This window comes from Battus philenor, unplaced genomic scaffold, assembly GCF_028537555.1.
Source record: "Battus philenor isolate CCGP_79_NKW_IND1 unplaced genomic scaffold, ilBatPhil1.0.hap1 SCAF_18, whole genome shotgun sequence".
NCBI lineage: Eukaryota > Metazoa > Arthropoda > Insecta > Lepidoptera > Papilionidae > Battus > Battus philenor.
The window spans coordinates 6,843,681-6,862,629 of record NW_027181680.1 but is presented as its reverse complement, the minus strand read 5'-3'; the positions used below and the strand labels follow the sequence as shown (position 1 = coordinate 6,862,629).

General features: G+C 33.4%; 1 protein-coding gene across 2 annotated transcripts; it reads left to right on the top strand.

Moving 5' to 3' along the window:
- Nucleotides 1-943: 943 nt before the first annotated feature.
- Nucleotides 944-16,325, top strand: LOC137920394 (uncharacterized). 2 transcript variants are annotated; one of them, XM_068763724.1, is made up of 11 exons: nucleotides 944-1,005; nucleotides 1,242-1,392; nucleotides 6,864-6,953; nucleotides 11,040-11,369; nucleotides 11,485-12,215; nucleotides 12,424-12,745; nucleotides 12,900-13,072; nucleotides 13,149-13,340; nucleotides 14,041-14,304; nucleotides 14,661-14,824; nucleotides 15,584-16,325. In XM_068763724.1, the coding sequence occupies exons 2-11, from the start codon at nucleotides 1,311-1,313 to the stop codon at nucleotides 15,792-15,794; spliced, it is 2,559 nt and encodes an 852-aa protein (XP_068619825.1). In that variant the 5' UTR covers nucleotides 944-1,005; nucleotides 1,242-1,310; the 3' UTR covers nucleotides 15,795-16,325. The 2 variants fall into 2 exon arrangements, with proteins under 2 accessions (XP_068619825.1, XP_068619824.1); XM_068763723.1 differs by having other exon boundaries at nucleotides 946-1,005; nucleotides 1,221-1,392.
- Nucleotides 16,326-18,949: the final 2,624 nt, after the last annotated feature.

Sequence of the window (18,949 nt, the reverse complement as noted above, 5' to 3'; positions counted from 1 at the left end):
AAACTTGTGGAACATGTCTCCAAATTTACGATATGTATTGTATTGTTTCGAAGATATTAATGCTATTAGCCTTAAGACTTTTACAGTTCAATCCTATATTAATTCACGGAACGGAACGTCCGTGGACTATTCCATATGTATTTTTCTACATGATTTTTTTTCTCGCATTTTTAAAAAATGCATTTACCGCGAAGAAAGAGTTGGGTGTACACCCATATTTTCCTAAAAAACGGTGCAAGAAAAGTAATTAATAATGATAAAATCCATAACACATCAGTATTTATGTAATAAAAAGAAGAATTCGTTTTTATTTAAAAAAAAATTATTAGTGTACAGTCTAATTTCCTTAGATAAGTACAAAAATTAAAAAACAAAAAGAAATTAGGAAATAAAATCGTTTATTAACTTTTCATCACTACTCGATAACAAGCGTGCACTTTAATTACGGACTGGACTAAAGATGCTATCATCAATAGATATGTAAGAGAAGTCTTGGACAACTGTTAGGTTTGAAGGATTTCCTTCATTTTTAACGGACTCTGCTGATTTTTTAAAGTCTGTTATTAATGGCTGTTATTGATTTCTCAAGTTGCTTATATAATTCTTGTTATCCGGGTACGTAATACAGATTACTTTGTAATTTATATGCATGCTCCATGTGGAATAAAAAAAAAGGGTTCGTGCTAGAATAAAAATCAGTGGAAGAAAGTGTTTTTGTATGTTATTAGTATTATTTAAAATCGTGTAAAAGATATAAGATGTAAGTTCTATATTTGCAGTGAAATTATAGAGAAAAGTAAAGTTAATGATGTAGTTGTTTGACCGTCAGGAAATTTGTGACAGGAGTGAGTGTAGAGACGCGAGCGCATATCCTCGCCCCTCCGTCCTCCGCCCTCCGCGTCTTTTGGCAGCGATGTGCGCTGAATATCGCGAACCCGGGGGGAGAGCTTACCGCCGCGCCAGTACCCCTCCGACCAGCAATGCTGTGCTGTCTCCGGAAATAGAGTACGTACGACCCATGCAGTGTCGTGAACCGCCAACGCCACATCACTACGCCATTCAAACTGCGGTTAATTATAGAGCAATTGTTAACTTGCTTATAGCGTTCACTTGAAAATCAGTTTGCAGTACTGTTCTCATTAACCGCCGTTAGAAGGCCTAACGCGAGTTGCATTCTGAGGAATGCAGTTCGCGTTGCGTAGTGATGTGCTATTTTTCAGTGGGTTACATGTGAATCTCAGATCGATCGGGTGCGTGAGTGTGTGTGCAAATGACTGGTTGCCCGGTCTAGCGGGCGGAACTCTGTCACAATGTGGACCAGGAGATTAAAGTTATGGAGGTTTATGTTGTGCATTTTGTTCGCCGTGTCTGCGCTCACGCTGGCGGCGAGAGGTGAGTCCGAGAGGGGAGCGGGAACACTCTGCGTCACCGCGTCGCTGCTATTTTTGGAGAAACTTGCGCTGAAATTATGTAAAAAGCGCGACGTCGGTCTATTTTTGATGATAACCTTAAGTGAAAATTTATATTGCTGGTTACCTACAAGCGCACCTTCAAAATGCGCGAAGGTCAAAGCATCAATCCCAGTCTAGCGCAAACAAACCGCCGCCGGTCTCTATCCGTCGTGCATAGCTACGCAAATAGAAATACAGGGATTTGTCGCTACGCGTCGCCATCTTGTGAAAAACGATAGGATCATGACGACATTATAAAAATGAGATATACAAATAGGTCAAACTATAACTTTCATAAAAGTAATAGTTTAATATAAACTTTTTACTTTATCTATGGTTTTTAATTTTTTTATGATAAACCATAGATTAAGTAAAAATTAGCAAGATAACCAAAATCATAAAAAACACTTATTTATATTTTTGGTATTGTTTAAAAAAATTACTACATAGCACAATGAAACTTTTAAATATACTATATAACACTATGAAACTTTAATATACTATTATAATAAATCTTATTTTTTTACTATAATCGCGTGGTAAATGTTTTAATGGTGTTTTAATTTTATACTCCCATTAAATTTTAAAGTGTTTAATGGCGCAACCAGGTTATTCTTGACACGTTATAAAAATTGATAGATAATGAGAAGATGGACATTTTAACGACTTTGGCTTTTCAAATATTAAGTTTATAACGACTAAAACATTGTATTCATTCATAAGAAATGTATTTTTGAAAGTAAGATTTCCATACTAGTAAAATTAGAATTTTTAAAATAGGTTGCTATGTCAATGACGAATTGTCTTGCACTACGCGGTGAGTGAAGGTCGATGTTTTAGGTTAGAAATAATTGAAAACTCCCCCGCTTAAAAATAAAAAGAAATTCATTGCATTGTCTAATGTATGATATGTATAATTATGATATTTTAATTATCTATAATCTGTAGTATGTTTGTGATACATTTTACATGATATATGTAATAAACTAGTATCATAAAATAATATATATGTTAACAGTAATTAAGACTTTAGAAGGCATTATTGTTTTTGGTTTAGAGAACTATCTCCTGCTAGTGTTTGGGGGCTATTAATTAAATATCCATTTTAGGCAAAAAAATTGCATGGTCGTGTTTAACAAAGTCTTCATATGATGTAGAATATCTATAATCATTATTAACCTGTTTTTACTCAAACCACAGACTAGATAAGAAAAGGAAATAAAAGTTAAAAGGTATCAAATCAGAGAGGTTTGATTTTGTCAAATGCTGTATATACGTTGACATTTACAATTTCATCGTGTTTGAAGTGGAAAAAAGTTGAAGATTAGCCTAGAATGCATCTGTACTACATAAACCACCAAATAGTTATACATTTATCTTAGCTCATGGAGTAACAATTTTTACCAGATTAGGAAATCGCTGAGGCAAACGCCCGATGGAGTGATTAAACATAAACCTTCCCCAAGAGGGTATCCCAGATGGAGCTGTCGTTGAAAACGTCTTTAGCATTTTGACTTTGACTCACTCGATAAAAAAACTACAGTTTTAATTTAAAACGCAACAAACTGGACTGGATTATAAACAATAAAACTATTAAGATCAAAATAATCCTTATATTTCTCCTGACATGACAGAATATTAATTAACCAAAAATTTAACCCATTTTACAGAGTATTGATTTGTTATTATCGAGAAGAAAGCTACCGAAACCGCTGTACCACGCCTTAGGTATGCTCGTGGCGAAACGGGGAGCAGTAACGGCCGTCCTGATCCGTCAGTCCGCCGTCAACGTTCTTGGCAATGACGCTCTTGGTCTTCTTGTCTCCTTGCCACGCTTACCTAAGGCGCGTACCGCTATACAGTAGTATAATACTAATACTATAATGTAAATGTTCTTGGTTGTAAGCTAGAATAAGGGAGAAAGGTAGTGAAAAATGATTGTAGATAAATATATGAGAATAGAAGATAAAGTAAAGAATGAACGAAAATTAGACGAATGCTGTCGTTAGTAAAAATCAAAAAAAGAAATGGAAAGATTACTGAAATCAATATTCCTGCCAAATAATATGATTGGAAGAACAAAGGGATCCAAAAACCGGACTCTTAAAAAAAATTAAAAATAGATCTTATCGTAGCTAGTGTATTTTCGTAGCATTATGCCTATTTATGCCATTATGCAGTAATATAGCCCAAATTACTGATTTTTGACACTGATGTCTTGGGAACATGCTTGCTTATTGACATTTAGCTTCACAAGATTTGAAAAGTCCCAGCGCTAAAAGCGGTTAAAACTGGTTAAAGGCAGTTAAAAGTAGTTTAATATTAAAAAGTTACAGTCGACATAGGTCATCGTTGAACGAGACGTTATTTAAAGATTGATTGTGACTCCTAGATAATGAAGATTATTTTATCCAGAAGTTTATAACAAATATTGGGTTCATACGACCTGTGTGCTTTAAATTTAAAAATGAGGGATCTTGAAACATTAAGTAAAACAAATATTACACGGAAAATTGATAGGCCTTAGATAAATAGATTATACATCGATCTATTATCCGTGTAGAAAAGATAAAACCACTACATTATACTTAAGTTCACTGAATTGAGTTTAGATTATTCTGATGACAGTAGGATAATCGAAAAAAAAAGAGAGAAACGGTCTTAACAAGTCATGAGCAGAGATAATTTCTCTAGCCTAATCATTAGACTTTGCTACTTTTGCGTATAATTAGATCCATTCATTATTTCTAAAACCTTTTCTTAATTATTTCATAATACATATATACATTGTGAATTTATCCGTCTATTCACAAAGTCGGAATAACTAACTGCGCACGTATCTACCCAAATTATTGAATTTAATTCACAAAAAAAAATTAAAACTGGATTGTTGTAACCGTTGTTCTCATCAATGCTAATAGAAGAGACACCAATAACGCTGATCTCACTTCTTCGATCTAAAAATGACATTCTATGATCACCGCGAACTCAACTCTACCGCGGCTTCATTATACCGAAGATCACTTTCTTCGGTAGCTATTTTAAACTTCAATATTACGGCAGCAAGGTCTGAGATGACGTTAAAACTTTGTTTTCGTGACCTAGTCAGCTTATAAACGTTGCGCCAGCTCACAGCATGTTAATTATTCATTCATTTTTAATTTTCTCGAACACAAATATTTTTAATTTGCTTTTTCTTTTGTTAAAAATAATAACCCGTTATTAGAGCTTAACATCCGTTAATTAAAAGTTTGTTTGTTTTATTTTTTTTAATGAATGGAGACCGATAATATTAATAAAAAGTAAATATATTCAATGCTGTATTTTTGATAATCTTATATATCTTGTATAAGTTGTTGCGAAGTTGACACTTACAGTTGTAAAAATTATTTCTATTAGCATCGACGATGCTTTATAATTTACTCAAACGATCAGGAATCCTGAGAGATATAATTATAAGTGTCAGCCCTTGACTACAAACAGGTTTTTTCATCCTGCACTGTCCTAAGACCGAAACGATGACTGGGCTTACGCTACTAGTATCCAGTGATTTCTCGCGACCGTAACCATGTCGCCGGTCTTTCTAGCGAGGGGTCTACCGCCGCGTTTACCTGATAGTGGTTGCCATTCAAAAACCTTTCCGTCCGTACGTCCATTGGGAATAGCAGGTATCCATGTTCCATAATGTTTTACGGTAAATAAAATTATTTTTTGCATATTCGTAAATTGAAACTTAGTCATTGTATTAGTCACAATTGTATGTTAAAAAAATACAAATAAATATATTTGGACACGTCATTTTCATCAGACATTTCCCACTAGTTAAACGTTAAAATAGTTTATAACATTAGGTATTATAGTGTTGTGATGTGAAATTATGTATCAGTCTTAGGTATATTACGTTTATTATATCGTATCATAACGCATGTTGTACATGTGAAATTACTTGAAATTCTACTGCCTGCATACTATGATTGTCTTCAAGAAATTGTCGCAAGTAATAAAACTGCCATTATTATTACTTTTTTTAAGTTAGTATGTATTATATGGTTCTATCTTTATTATGTATAAAATAAAACATATGAAATTGTAAATGTGTGGCGGCTCCACCAGATGGAGCTAAAACATAATTAAAGTTGCGATAAATCGCTGAATGCAGTCAGCGCAAAACCAGTCATCATGAAGATCCTTGAAGGAGGTCTAAATATTTGAACATAGTGTCAAAATATGAAACCCTATGCTCTCACCCACTTGGACGACCTTTAGCAAAATGGACACAATAGTGACTCCTACATGCATATATGTGTGATGTAATTTAAGTTATGCTGCTAACCGATTTAGGCTTTGTGCAGCTTCATCTAAATTGAGGTCACGTCACGTCGTATTCCTGTTACAACTTTGACGTTTGCACGAAGAGAGACCTGTGTAGCTTTATAGTTTAATGGATGGAGTATTATGTACGTTGCGAAGCCAGGACTACTTGGTATTTGAGAGAGATACAGACCTCTCCTGACGCTTGAAACCGGGCGAAGTGGACGCGGACGTAAGTGTCGCGTATGGCAAAGTTATAAAGGTGTGATCCATGGTGCCTAAGTCAGCGAAGAACTTGGGTAGGAATTTATTTAAACTCCGCTTTAAGAGCGGCGAGATGTGCCGAGTGCTCTGCAATCACTAGAAATTGGGAGGTTCCGAGGAACCGGAAACTGTCTGGAGCTTTACAACCAAAATAGCTTCCTAGTGGTGGTCTATTTTGGAAATACATATGTATATATAGATTTCATTGCTAAAATGGTTTAATATTTTACGCAAATTTATCGAAAATCTCTCTTATAACATATATTTCAAACATGATACCGGTAATTACAGCACAAATAGTTTGTTAATTTCTATCATTTATTTATGTAAATGGGAATAAATCACCTTGCATGGTACATACTCGTACTTGCATTATATTTCAATATTTAATTTTTCATGAAAGTGTACAAAATAACATTGTTAGTGAACAATTTTTTCGTTATCACCCAGCAGCATTTCATCCGTAGGAAGTTGAAAGCTGGACATCTCTCCCAAAGACTTACAATACGGAAGCCGCCTGCATCAAGCATCTTCCGTGGACCTTATCAAGGTCCTCCGTCCACCTTGTGAATGTCCTTCGCTACACTCATTGTTCTGTGGTTTCCACTCGTGAACCATAAGACGATCAATTCCGCTCCGCAATTAACTTAAACTTGCCAATCCACTGAGTTGTATCAGTTACTTTCGTTCATCTTTATTCGATATCGTATTTTTAAATTAGTTTAAAAATAATGCAATATCATAATTGATTTAAGAAGAAGCATCAACAAAGGAATAATGCAATTACTATTAACAATAACTATAGTTTTCATAATATAAAATCTTTATTTCTTTCAGCTGACGATGACGACGTACCTTTAGAGTCGCAATGCCGTCCCTACATCGAAAAAGCTCTCAAAGAGCTTGAATCTGGAGATGCGGAACCAGGTAATTAATAACATCACTCAATTATATACATATATTATTAAATTAACGACATAAGAAATAAAACTATTTTTTTTTAAATATGTACACGACATTCATTATTAAATTTCTGTGTCTAATACTATGATAATATGATAAAGATATCTATAATTCATTAAGAACTGTACAAAAATGAATAAGATGAAAATGAATAAAAAACATTTTTTATTCACTAACTGGCTAACAGCTTGAGGAACCTCTAGTTTAGGTTGTGAAACGAATTTAAGGGAATCCACTAGACCATTATTATTTTTATACGGGTACATTATATGACATTTGACTGTGCATGTACCACATTAAAATGTCATTTTATAAAATACAAACGTGTCAGACTCCCGCAGTTTTATAATTCGCTATGTATTATCTTACGCTTATAAAATTAGAAACATTGAAACACTCAGAATAAATTTTAAATATCCGGATTCCTCCGACTTGTGAATATAGAATTTTTTTAGCTTCTATTCAAGTTTATCATAAAAATAACTTCATATTCAGTTTTTTTTAAAAAAAAAACAAATTCAAATTGATACAACTAGTATAATTATAGTGTAATATTGTAAAATCGGTATAGAGCTATGAATTACTTGAAATACACCATTGACACGAATAAAACTGATCTGTATTATATCTTTATAAGTATAATTAATTAATTTTAAATAAAAAGAGTAAATCTTCAATGGTGTTATTGTTTTAAAACTGATTCATTTCTCTGATCAGGTTTTCTTTGGCCGTCGCCAATGAGCGGCCATTTTTGTTACTGAGCAATCGCGTTGGCAATCGTTGATCTAATTTTTCCAGCTGTGACGTTTCTCGCTTCTGGCCATCAGTCACTAGGTGTGATTTAAACGCTGCTAATTTTAGCAAAGTTGTAATTCTATTATACTGATGCTGTATTTTAATGTTTGCGTAATGGAAAAGAATTTATTTTATTCGTTGTTTAAATATACTATTTCACTTAGGTAAATTTCATTATACGCATAAAATAATAATGTGATTTTTTTTGCGCCAATTAAAAACTATACTGTATTGAATACTATAAAACTTTTCAATTTAATTTTGGATATTTTCATTTGAAATTTTTGTTGAGCTAGCAATCGTCTTCTTGAAATTAATTCGCGCAAAGTAAATCTTTTTTCAGCATCCGTTTCACTCGAAAATATCCATTTCTTTACAAGAAAGCTTATCTTGAGCGCCGCTTTTCTGCCCTATTTTTATATCCTAATTCATATTTTACAAGCGGCTGCCCACGTGGGCCTACCTTAATGTAGGTGTGTGTGTGTGTGTGTTTGTTGTTTAAGCCATATGACGCGGCACCCTCATGCAAAACATGCATACATTAGAGGTCCACTCGCCTTCCAAGGCTACAATCAAAATCAATAGCTAAGTTTCAACAATTACAAACTTGTACTGTCGTAACACTACAGTGAGCTCCAAAAAATTTAAATACTTTTTTTATTGTTAAAACTAGTACAAGTCTTCGTTATTTCTATGAGAATTCATTCTTCGCCTGATTCATATGGCTGAAGATTGTTATTTTTAGTTTTATGAAGCTGTTAATAATTATAATTAGTAATTACTATAAATATAATGTAAATGAATCGGATGCTGGTTTTAATTACACAATATCAAAGAGAATTTAGATTAGTTTAGATTTTTTAGTAGGAATTTGTGGCTTATAGATCCGAAAGAAAAATTTTTAAACAAGTATTATGGCTATTCTAAAAGTTTAAGTTATTAACTAAATTAAAAACATAATTTGTTTTTCTAATTGTTTTAGCAAATTCATCTATTATCAACATTAAAAAAAATTAAAGTTTTCTTAAACGGTATGCGAAGATTTAATTACAAGTTGTAGCTTTTAAATAATTATGTCCACTTTCCTCTTGTCTCATATATTCACTCTTTTCCATCTTTTTCTTAACGTTTTTTTCTGTAATTTTCATTATGGGATTAGATTACATATAATTAGAAATCGGTTTTTAAAAATACGATTTAGATATTTTCACACACACGCAGTTGTGCTGGAAAAATACAAAATTGTTATATATCCACACAAATATGGTATTCAAAAACAAATGAAACAAAATTATATCTATTAAAATAAATAATAAATTTTACAATGTGGGCATTATCAGAAATCAGAATCAGAAAATCGATATAAAAAGTATAAATTATAATACATGTACCATTTATTGAAAAGTCACATCATTTACATTTTAGCGGTAAATATGTTTTTGTTAAGTGACGACCTTCGATTCCTATCGACTTTTTTATTTTCATAATAATTTATAAATAAATGTCTCGATATATTGATAGTAAAAGAAATATCGAACGAATGTAATGATATTTTAAAGTTTTCATTTATACTTAGATTATTGTTAATTAATAAAGGTAAGAAATAGTGACAATGTTTTTATTTACTAATATCAATATGTTGCAGAAATCGACATTTTTGGGTCCTAAGAAGTATACATAATAGAGCCAAACATCACCAAACATGCATGTATTTATACAAGTGAAAATTGTTTTATTATAATTTGTTCATTTATGTTCAAAGGGATTTTTATATCTTGACAACCTTCCATCGGTTTATACGTACGATAACGTACTATCTGAAACACATTTATAACTCGTTTATAGCTCCTTTCGAACAACCATTAATCTTTTTAGAGTATTTTTTTAATTTTTCTATTCACTTCCTTACGAAACTAAATATATATTTTATTTATAAATATATTTTGCTATTTTACTCAATGAAAATGTATTTATTTTGTTTATATTTTGCTGTTTACTTTAAAAAAAAAAACTCAATTGAAAAATCGGGTCTGGAAGTTTAGAAACTCCCATATTAAACAAGGGACGCCTGACTATTAATATATGTTACTGGTTAAAAATACGTGTTTTATGTATATAATTGAAATTACAATTACATAAGTACTCGAATAATAAGTGTGAATATCACTAATTATTTATTTACCTATTTTACATACTCATTTTCGTTATCGTCATTACCTTGTCTGCTGATAGATGCCTACCGAAAGGCATAATCCAACCACAAAGATTGCTATGATAACCAGTCTTGCCTTGCTTGCATCCATCGACTTTCTGTCACTTTGACTGTAGTATATCGTGGGTTCACCTAGTGAGAGACCCATATCGCATCAATTGGCTCATGTCAGCAACTTGAAAGTATTTCGGCCTTAACGGCCTTGATTTGCAAATATTATTATGCAATACAATAATTACACATGCTAATTAATTAGCGCGTAAATTAATAATAAATAAACACAAAATTCGAGTGAGTTCTAGTATCTATCATCAAAATAGAGTTCTGTAGATAATAGTATAGAATAATGGAGTTCTTTTGCAGTTTACATTGTAAATTTAAACAATTATTCTAGATATTATTTAAACAATGAAATTAGTTTTGGTTAATAGTCAAATACAATGTAATTTTTAAAAGAAAACTGATATAAGTACAACATATTATAACATCTCCGATGTTTTGTATTCAAACGTTGCACCATAGAGACTTTCAATCTTTCGGACATCGAAAAAAATTTTTTTATGATTGCTGATGATGATTTTGATGACTTTTTTATGAAAGCTATCAAGTATATTCTACTATATATTTATTTAGTATACTTGAGGAATTATACAATAGCAGCAACGGCTAACTTTATTAACTGATGACCACTGTGTTGCTGATGTTCTGATATCTATTTCTAAAACAGTTCCATATGTTCCCTAACGTGAACTTCGTCTATTACTTTCACCAACCTTGAAACCTTTTGCAAAAACGTAAAGGTCCTGTTATTCACCACTTGATCTTAATGCTCTGCAGCGTATGTAGCGCAGGTGTGAATATTTTGATAATGTCGGTTTCCTTGTAATGTCTACTTTCACCTATGCTGCCACTTACGAAGACTTATATTAATATTACACACGATTACAATATTTTAGTTTTAAATCAAGCACAGAGGTGTCAAATTTTTCTTAATCTATTATGATGGTGTATTTTATATAACGAATTAATGGTACTTATTTTAGATTCAAGTAGAAACGACTCCAGTGAAGCTAGCGTAGATGATGATTCTCTACAAGCAAGCTCGGCAGAAGAGCTTGATAACCAAACTGGAGAAGAGTATAGAAAGGACGATAATAGTCAAGAGGATATATCCGTGTTAGAATTTGCTGACGAACCCTACGTGTCTCAAACTTCTGAAGAGGAAGAAGGTCCAGAAGATAATGTTTCAGTTGAAGATGCAGTCACGGAACTTGACGATAAATCTAGTGCTGAAGAACAAACCGATGCTAGTGAACAAGATAATGGAGACAGTAAAGAAGAAGCATCTGCTGATGATCAAAACGTCGAAATAGGTAACTAATTATTAATTTAATATAGTGGCTAAAAAGAATAATCTTTACATATATACACATATTTTTTTAAGATATTACAATGCACATACCGTAATCAAATCACTTATTTTTTTAGAAAGTGTTGAAAGTATAGAATTAACTGATGGCGAAGAGGATAAAAAAGAGGATTCTTCAGAAGGTGAAGTCGAAAGTAAAGAAGAAGAAAAGAGTGGGGAAATTTTGACTGCTGATGCCAGTATAGAAGGAAGTGAAGAAGCTGACCAACAAAGTGAGGAAGAAGACAAAACAACCGAGGATGAAAATGAAACAAAAGAAACTTCCGAGTCTAAAGAAGATAACATAGACAGTAAAATGGATGAAAGTAAAGAAGATAAGACAGATGATGAAGATGACGGATCTCAAGAAAAGGCTGAATCTGCAGAAAAAGGCGAAGATGAACAGACGGATAGTGGTTCTCAAGAAATAAAAGACGAAGAATCTAGTGAAAAAGAAACTGAAGAAGTTGAAACTGATGCCAAATCTGAGGAAGACAGATTAGATTCTGAAGAAACGAAAGAATCCGAAGAAGTAACTAGTGAAAACGAAGACAAAGATGAATCTGGAGAAATTGAAAAAGCATCTGTTGAAGAAGCCATGGAGAGCGAGGACAAATCTGCTGAGGTTCCAGAAGACTCATCAACAAAATCTGAAGAAGATACAGAAAAATCAAGTGAAACTCAAGATGACACTTCGGCTGCTGATGAAGAAGACAAATCCACTGAAGCTGCCGAAGACAAATCTGGCGAAGCTGGTGATCAGGAAGAAGAACAGGATGAAGAAGGAACACCTGAGGAAGAATTACTTAAGGTAAAGGTTTAAATTTAGAGGATATCTAATTCTCGTTACGTTATTTGTTATAAAAATATTACCAATAGAAATCAAATAGTCTCTTAGCTTAGACTTTTTTTTAAATTTTAATGTACCATACATAATTCGGCCCATCATAATTAAGCCCAAAAAGAAAAATATTAATAATTTATATGACGAAATAAATTAACAATCACATTTTTTCTAGACGGGAGAAATACCAGAAAATTTAAGATCACGCGATCATATTATCCAAATATTGAGATTAGACGAAGAGGCCAGTGAGGCAGAAATGATTATTGAAAAATCTGCAGATATTGTTTTAAGAGACTTGAAAAGGCTTTACGAAAATTCTATTAAGCCTTTGGAGGGACTATATAAATACAGAGATTTAAGTAACAGACATTTTGGTGATCCAGAAATATTTTCTAAACCTTTAGTATTATTTATGGGACCATGGAGTGGAGGAAAATCGAGTATACTTAATTATTTAACTGGTCTGGAGTTTACAGAATGGTCTTTGAGAACTGGTAAGGAATTTATCTACTATATAAATATAATATGTTTAAATTATTATATTCACACACCAGAGATAAAACTGAACAAACAATAATTTTTTTTAAATATTTTCTTAAGAAATATTTAAATATATGCTATTAATTAAAAAGATTATTGAAATTAAAGGTGCCGAACCATCACCAGCATACTTTAATATCCTGATGCATGGTAAGGACCCAGAAGTACTAGACGGTACACAGTTGGCAGCTGATTGGACATTCTCAGGGCTACAGAAGTTTGGTCAAGGATTGGAAGAGCGTCTCAGAGGTCTGAAGTATCCTAGTAGACTATTGGAAAAGGTAGTCAAAAATGGTAAAATGATTTTTATATCTATCATAATCTATATGGCAAAACTTATTCGTTAACGTTTTTCAGGTGAATATCGTAGAAATTCCTGGAATATTGGAAGTGCGAAAGCAAGTATCCCGAGTTTTCCCATTTAACGATGCTTGTCAGTGGTTTATTGATCGCGCTGATATTATCTTCCTAGTTTACGACCCGTCGAAGCTTGACGTTGGACCTGAAACTGAAGCTATACTCGATCAACTTAAGGGTAGAGAGTCACAGGTACAAAAATAATTCCAGTTTTTAATTATACATTTTTCATCTGTAATTTGATTTATTTACTGATATCGAACAAAGGTTTTCGATCAATACAATTTTGTAACTGTTTTACAATTTACACTGTTACGTGCATTTCAATCATATTTATGATTGAAAAACACGTAGTAATGTAAATATTACTGGGATCACCATGTAAATTTAAATACAAGGGCAGTAAATTTTAATATGCAGACATAATGTAACATTCGGAGACATTTAAACGAATAGAATGGCACACCGTTTGTTGTAACTGTAACTTTGTCAATGTGGTGTCATTTTGCAGCGGCATTCCTTGAAGTGCTGCGTCAAAGTATACTGTCGCTCCGCATACGTGGGTTACCAGTTTTGTGACAGCGATGTGTACCTTCATGTACAGGAGCTACACTACTACCGACCTGGCAGTAATTTTCCAATCATAGACAGTATAATTGTTTGAGCTATAACGTTTTTAGTATCGATAGTAAAACAAGATTTAGGCAAGACTCTTCAGCGTATCGCCATTTCCAATCCGCGGAATCTGTAACTGCCAGTAATGTAAACAGTTCAGTCAAAACCTTGCGATCTTCGTATTCGCACACTTTAATAATGTAAAATTGTGACTTTATACATGATTTATTTTTAAAATTTACGAATGTGTAGTTCAAGAATTTTCAAACACTTACAGACACGAATAGTGCTGAACAAAGCTGACACCGTAAAGCCAGAGGAGTTAATGCGCGTTCAAAGTGCATTAATCTGGAACATATCCCCGCTTATGAGTTCGGCGCAGCCCCCGGTTATGTACACGGTTTCGCTATGGTCGATGCCCTTCGAGCCTAGTGCCCCGGCGCGCTTGCTGCAAGCTCAGGAACGAGAATTGCTGCGAGACCTGCGCCAGGCTGTTGACAGGCGCATCGAGAATAAGATAGCTAGTGCCAGAAGATTCGCGGTAAATATATTAACACAGATAACCTGTTATCTATTTATTATTAATCCTAGATGGGGATCGGTCTCACCTAGGTGAATCGACAATACAGTTAAGATCACGGGTAATCGCTCTATTCGGGCGTCGCAAGATCCGTCGTGATGACGGCCTTTGGGTGAGCCTTATGCCTTGCAGTAGGCATCTATCAGCTGACATGCATTTCTGTAATGCACTTTGAAATTATTTGTTTTTGTGCATTAATTTATTTATAACATTATCATTACGTACAACATATTTTTAAAAGGAAATAAAAACAGATAAGCATGTAATTTCTTTTTGTCCAAGTTTACTTTATTTATTTCACAAAAATCTTTTTTCAGGTCCGAGTAAGAAATCACGCTAAAATGGTAGATTGCTACCTAACAACTTATTACAATCACAAGACAATCTTCGGCAACAAAAAACTCATTGCCGATGCCATTATAGAGAACCCACAGAACTATCACATCTATGAGGGATTGAGTACGCTCACAAATATTTCTAGGTCAGTATGATAAGAATCATATTTTTTTTTAATATTCTTAGTATGTTCGTTGATATTCGTACTAAAAGCATACTAAATGCTAGGTTATGCCATACGCAAGGACCATGTTTATAATGCCCAAGGTTGGAGATGATCCAAATGATATTCTGAACATGAAATTATTGATTAAAATAATGTATTAACAGGAGCACCGGCTACTTGACCTAATCATAATGGTTTGGTACAGTCAATGCCAGTAACTCTTTATTTTTTAAACTCTTATATGTAACGTTAAGACTTTTGTACCTTATTGTTTTACACGGGGAAATGCAAGAACAGTTTATGTCAAACTTACGCCGCTCCCCACGATGTTCTTCCATCATTGCTAAATGGCAAGCCTCCAGAAAAGTGTTAATACATCAGTAGCCTTTTTTTGGAAGATTAACTTCCTACCTTAGTTCTCGGCCCCTCCACTTAAATGGGCCAACGGAGTACCTACAATCCGTTGCCCATAGACAAAGAGCGAGCTCTGACAAGTGCAGACCCTGTCCAACCCCTTGCGGCGGATCTGGTTTTGGTTCCGCCGCCAATCATTATTCGGCTGCTGAGGATAACTGTTTACTGGCTATTCATCTCTGATTGACCTTAATTTTTAAAGCCAATGAATTTGACAAAAGATATACAAGCAGCAACGTTACTAACCTGTACGGCCTAATAAATTATTTATTTAAAGTAATATATGTTTCAAACAAACTACTTTATGGTTATTTACATTTGCAGATACGATCTTCCTGATCCCGAGACATATAGAGACTTCTTTAGACTTAATCCCCTCTACGAGTTCCAACAGTTATCCTCTACGTGCACGTATTTCCGCGGCTGCCCCATCACGCGGCTTGACGTCGCCATCGCCTACGATCTACCCGAACTTGTCGGAAAATACAAGAAGATGGTAGAGACCGCAACCCCTCAGGGCATGCCCAAGAGTTGAGACAAATTAACCCTTTGCCACACAATACCTGCTTATTATTTTAGCGAATTGGTATAGTTAATTATTTTGGGCACATTATGCATTTCTTTTGCTAATCTGGCGTCAAATTACATTATTTTAAATTTCGTTTTAAAATTGCATTTCGTGTTCGTTCATTATTACGTTCATTTGCTTCTTAAATATTCATTTTGTTCCTTCTTCGTCGCGAATGTTGGCGTGTCGAATGTTATTATCGTAAGTTATTTATTCATGCGTTTATTATTCAAGATAGTGGATGCAAGATGACTTCCAGTTTCCTAATTAACACAGTGTTTTTGCAAAATTTTGTTACTTTTTTTTTCTAGTCATTACGTTAAAGTTTGTTAGTCACATTGTTGTTAAATTATTTATTTATTGTGGGCGAGTTCCTGGACTTTTAGATCTAAGTGACACACAAATCCATGTGTTAACGCGGTCTCTACCACGGTAAATCTTGTTAGACAGAGACCCTCTATGAAAATGTACTACTAAGTTAATTAAAAAAAATACAAAAAACTGAATCTGTGTTATTATTTCAACTAACATTATAATAATAAAATTTAATTTAGAATAGAAAATTAATTATTTTCTGCGTTGGCTGGAGCAATGATGAAACTTTGTGAATGTTCACATACTACAAGAACAAAAACTCTTAAGTACTAAATACTGTAAGAGTGTTTGTGTAACAACGTAGCACTATTTTTATTTTATAATGTAAATATTATAATGAATAATTTTTTGTAACATCTCATCTAATTTATTTTATTACGCTGCAGTACAATGTTTTAAAATTAAGACTAATATTTCTTAAATAGTCTTAAGTAATATAACAACAATTTTATCTAGTTCATGCGTAATTCTACAACTAAAATAGTTATGAGATATAATTACAGCATTATCTATTAACAACTGAATGTATTTAAAGTTATATTCAAGTATAGTTAGAAATTTATACTATAACGTATTATAACTTTTAGTAAACTATTAGTGTAAAAGCTTTCTTTTACTATGCAAGGCAGTAATTATTTTCTTTTACTATATTTTTCGACGTAGTTTACTTCACATATCTCATTTGTTAATGACTCAAAATTTGGTGGAGTATGGAGTAATACTAGTTAATTCTAAATGCAGCGTCAAAAGACTACCGTTTTAATATGTGAATGATGAATTTGTCTAAAAAATGATGTTATTTGTCTAAACAACCCTGAATCAAAGTAATGTGACTTATGCATCTGGTGATTGTTGCATACACCAGGTGCGCCGCACCGTCCTGAGACCGAAACATGTACTCGAACTTCCAGACAACGCGATGACTATAAGACAAGCCACGTACACTGCACATCGTCATCGTCACTATTCTATAACAAAAAGGTCTCGTCGGAAACTAGGCTGGAGCGTAAATCACAGGGGACGTCAAACGCCGATTATACTAGATAGAAGCGTTGCTGGATTTTCTTCCGCCACTTCTTATCCGGAAGTGGTAATAGTGATAAGCCAGACAACTGCAACCGGCCAAGCCGAGGCTCGGCCCTCTCGGGCGCCCTAGTGTCGGAATGCTAAGCGGGTAACATCGACACGTGACAGCCCAAACCGAAGTTCCCCCGTGGATGTTCATGAGCTTAATTACTTCATGGAACGTTCACCAAAACGATCATAAGCTCAGCGGCCTTGCAATCTAGTAAAATAATAATGTGTAAGAGGCTCCTCCGAGAGCCCTCGAGCTTCGCTACTTTAAAAGATCTTAGGATAGACGCACTCTACGACCTACCACCTCATACCCGCGGAATCTGCAAATGTCGTTTATGTAGCAATTAGAATCCTATAAAAAAATAATGCTTTTACACATACTCCTTTTAACCAATTAACCTGAATACTATGATTTTACTGGCCACAATAAAGACCGTTTCAGCATTTTTCACATTATTTCATGCAAGGGAATTCGGCTGAATTGATAAATATTTATTTAAATAGATTATTTTTTGAAAATATTATTTAGAAGCTATAGTATCTTTGGGTGCGATGAGCACAATATTCGATAGGCCTGCCGAGTATATATTGTGATCAAAAAGAAGAAACAGGAAAAGGTCAAAAAGAGAACAGCTGCTTCGAAAAATATTTTTTAGTAAATTCTATTCTATGTCGGTATTCATTATGCAGAGACATTCTGGCTCCATCGGTGAGCTATATCCTTTCCGAAGAAGCTAAGTTTGGCAACTGGGTGCACGGGAAGTAAATTACACTTGCTTGTGCCAGGCGATGACTAAAAAATCCAATAAAATTTATCCAAAAGAAGTCGCAAATTTTCATTCTGCTACAACACGTTACGGTTTTTTTAAAATTTCACGCTACGGACACTTAGGAAAAACTTTTCATTCAATAGTTAGGTGCAAACGGAAATTTGTTTTAAGAATGAACTTTTTCAAACATCGCGGCACTTTTATAACTTACAAGTTTACTTGATTAAAAACGATTTTATAATATACTTTTCTTTACTTTACTTCATTATATATAAAAAAAAAACTATTTAAAAACCTCTCAAGAACCAGTGTGTTTTGAAATTGTGACTTTTAGGTTTCTTCAACTATATAGATTTTAGATCATCAAATCAGAATAGTTTGACGGAGTTAGCAAATACCTAAAGTCTCCTTCGTCATTTTGGTTAACATCTTTATATTATTATTTTAATTTATGCTAATGATTTTATATTGATGCAAATAAAAATTATAATTGTAGCGCATGGCAAGTTTTTGAAAGCATAAAAACAAGTGTCAGATTAGAAAAATATTATCTATGAAGTGTGACACTAGATAAAAATACTTTTATGTAAGTTACTTAATTATTAGAATAGTTTGATTATATTTATTATAAATTACGGGATGCATACAGATTTATCTCCTCATTTGCACACCGAAGAATGTAATATTTTAATTAAAAAATTACAAGATTGTCATGCAGAGGTTAGTGCGTTAATATACTTTTCCAAATTTAAAATACATATTACTATTTATTTATGTGTGTACTTATATTTGTTAATATTTTACAGCATCCATTCCGAAAATTTATGGGATATTGCAATGACCACTATTATGTTATGAGAAAGTGTTTGAAAGGCGAACGCTTGCGACGACAGAAGGCAA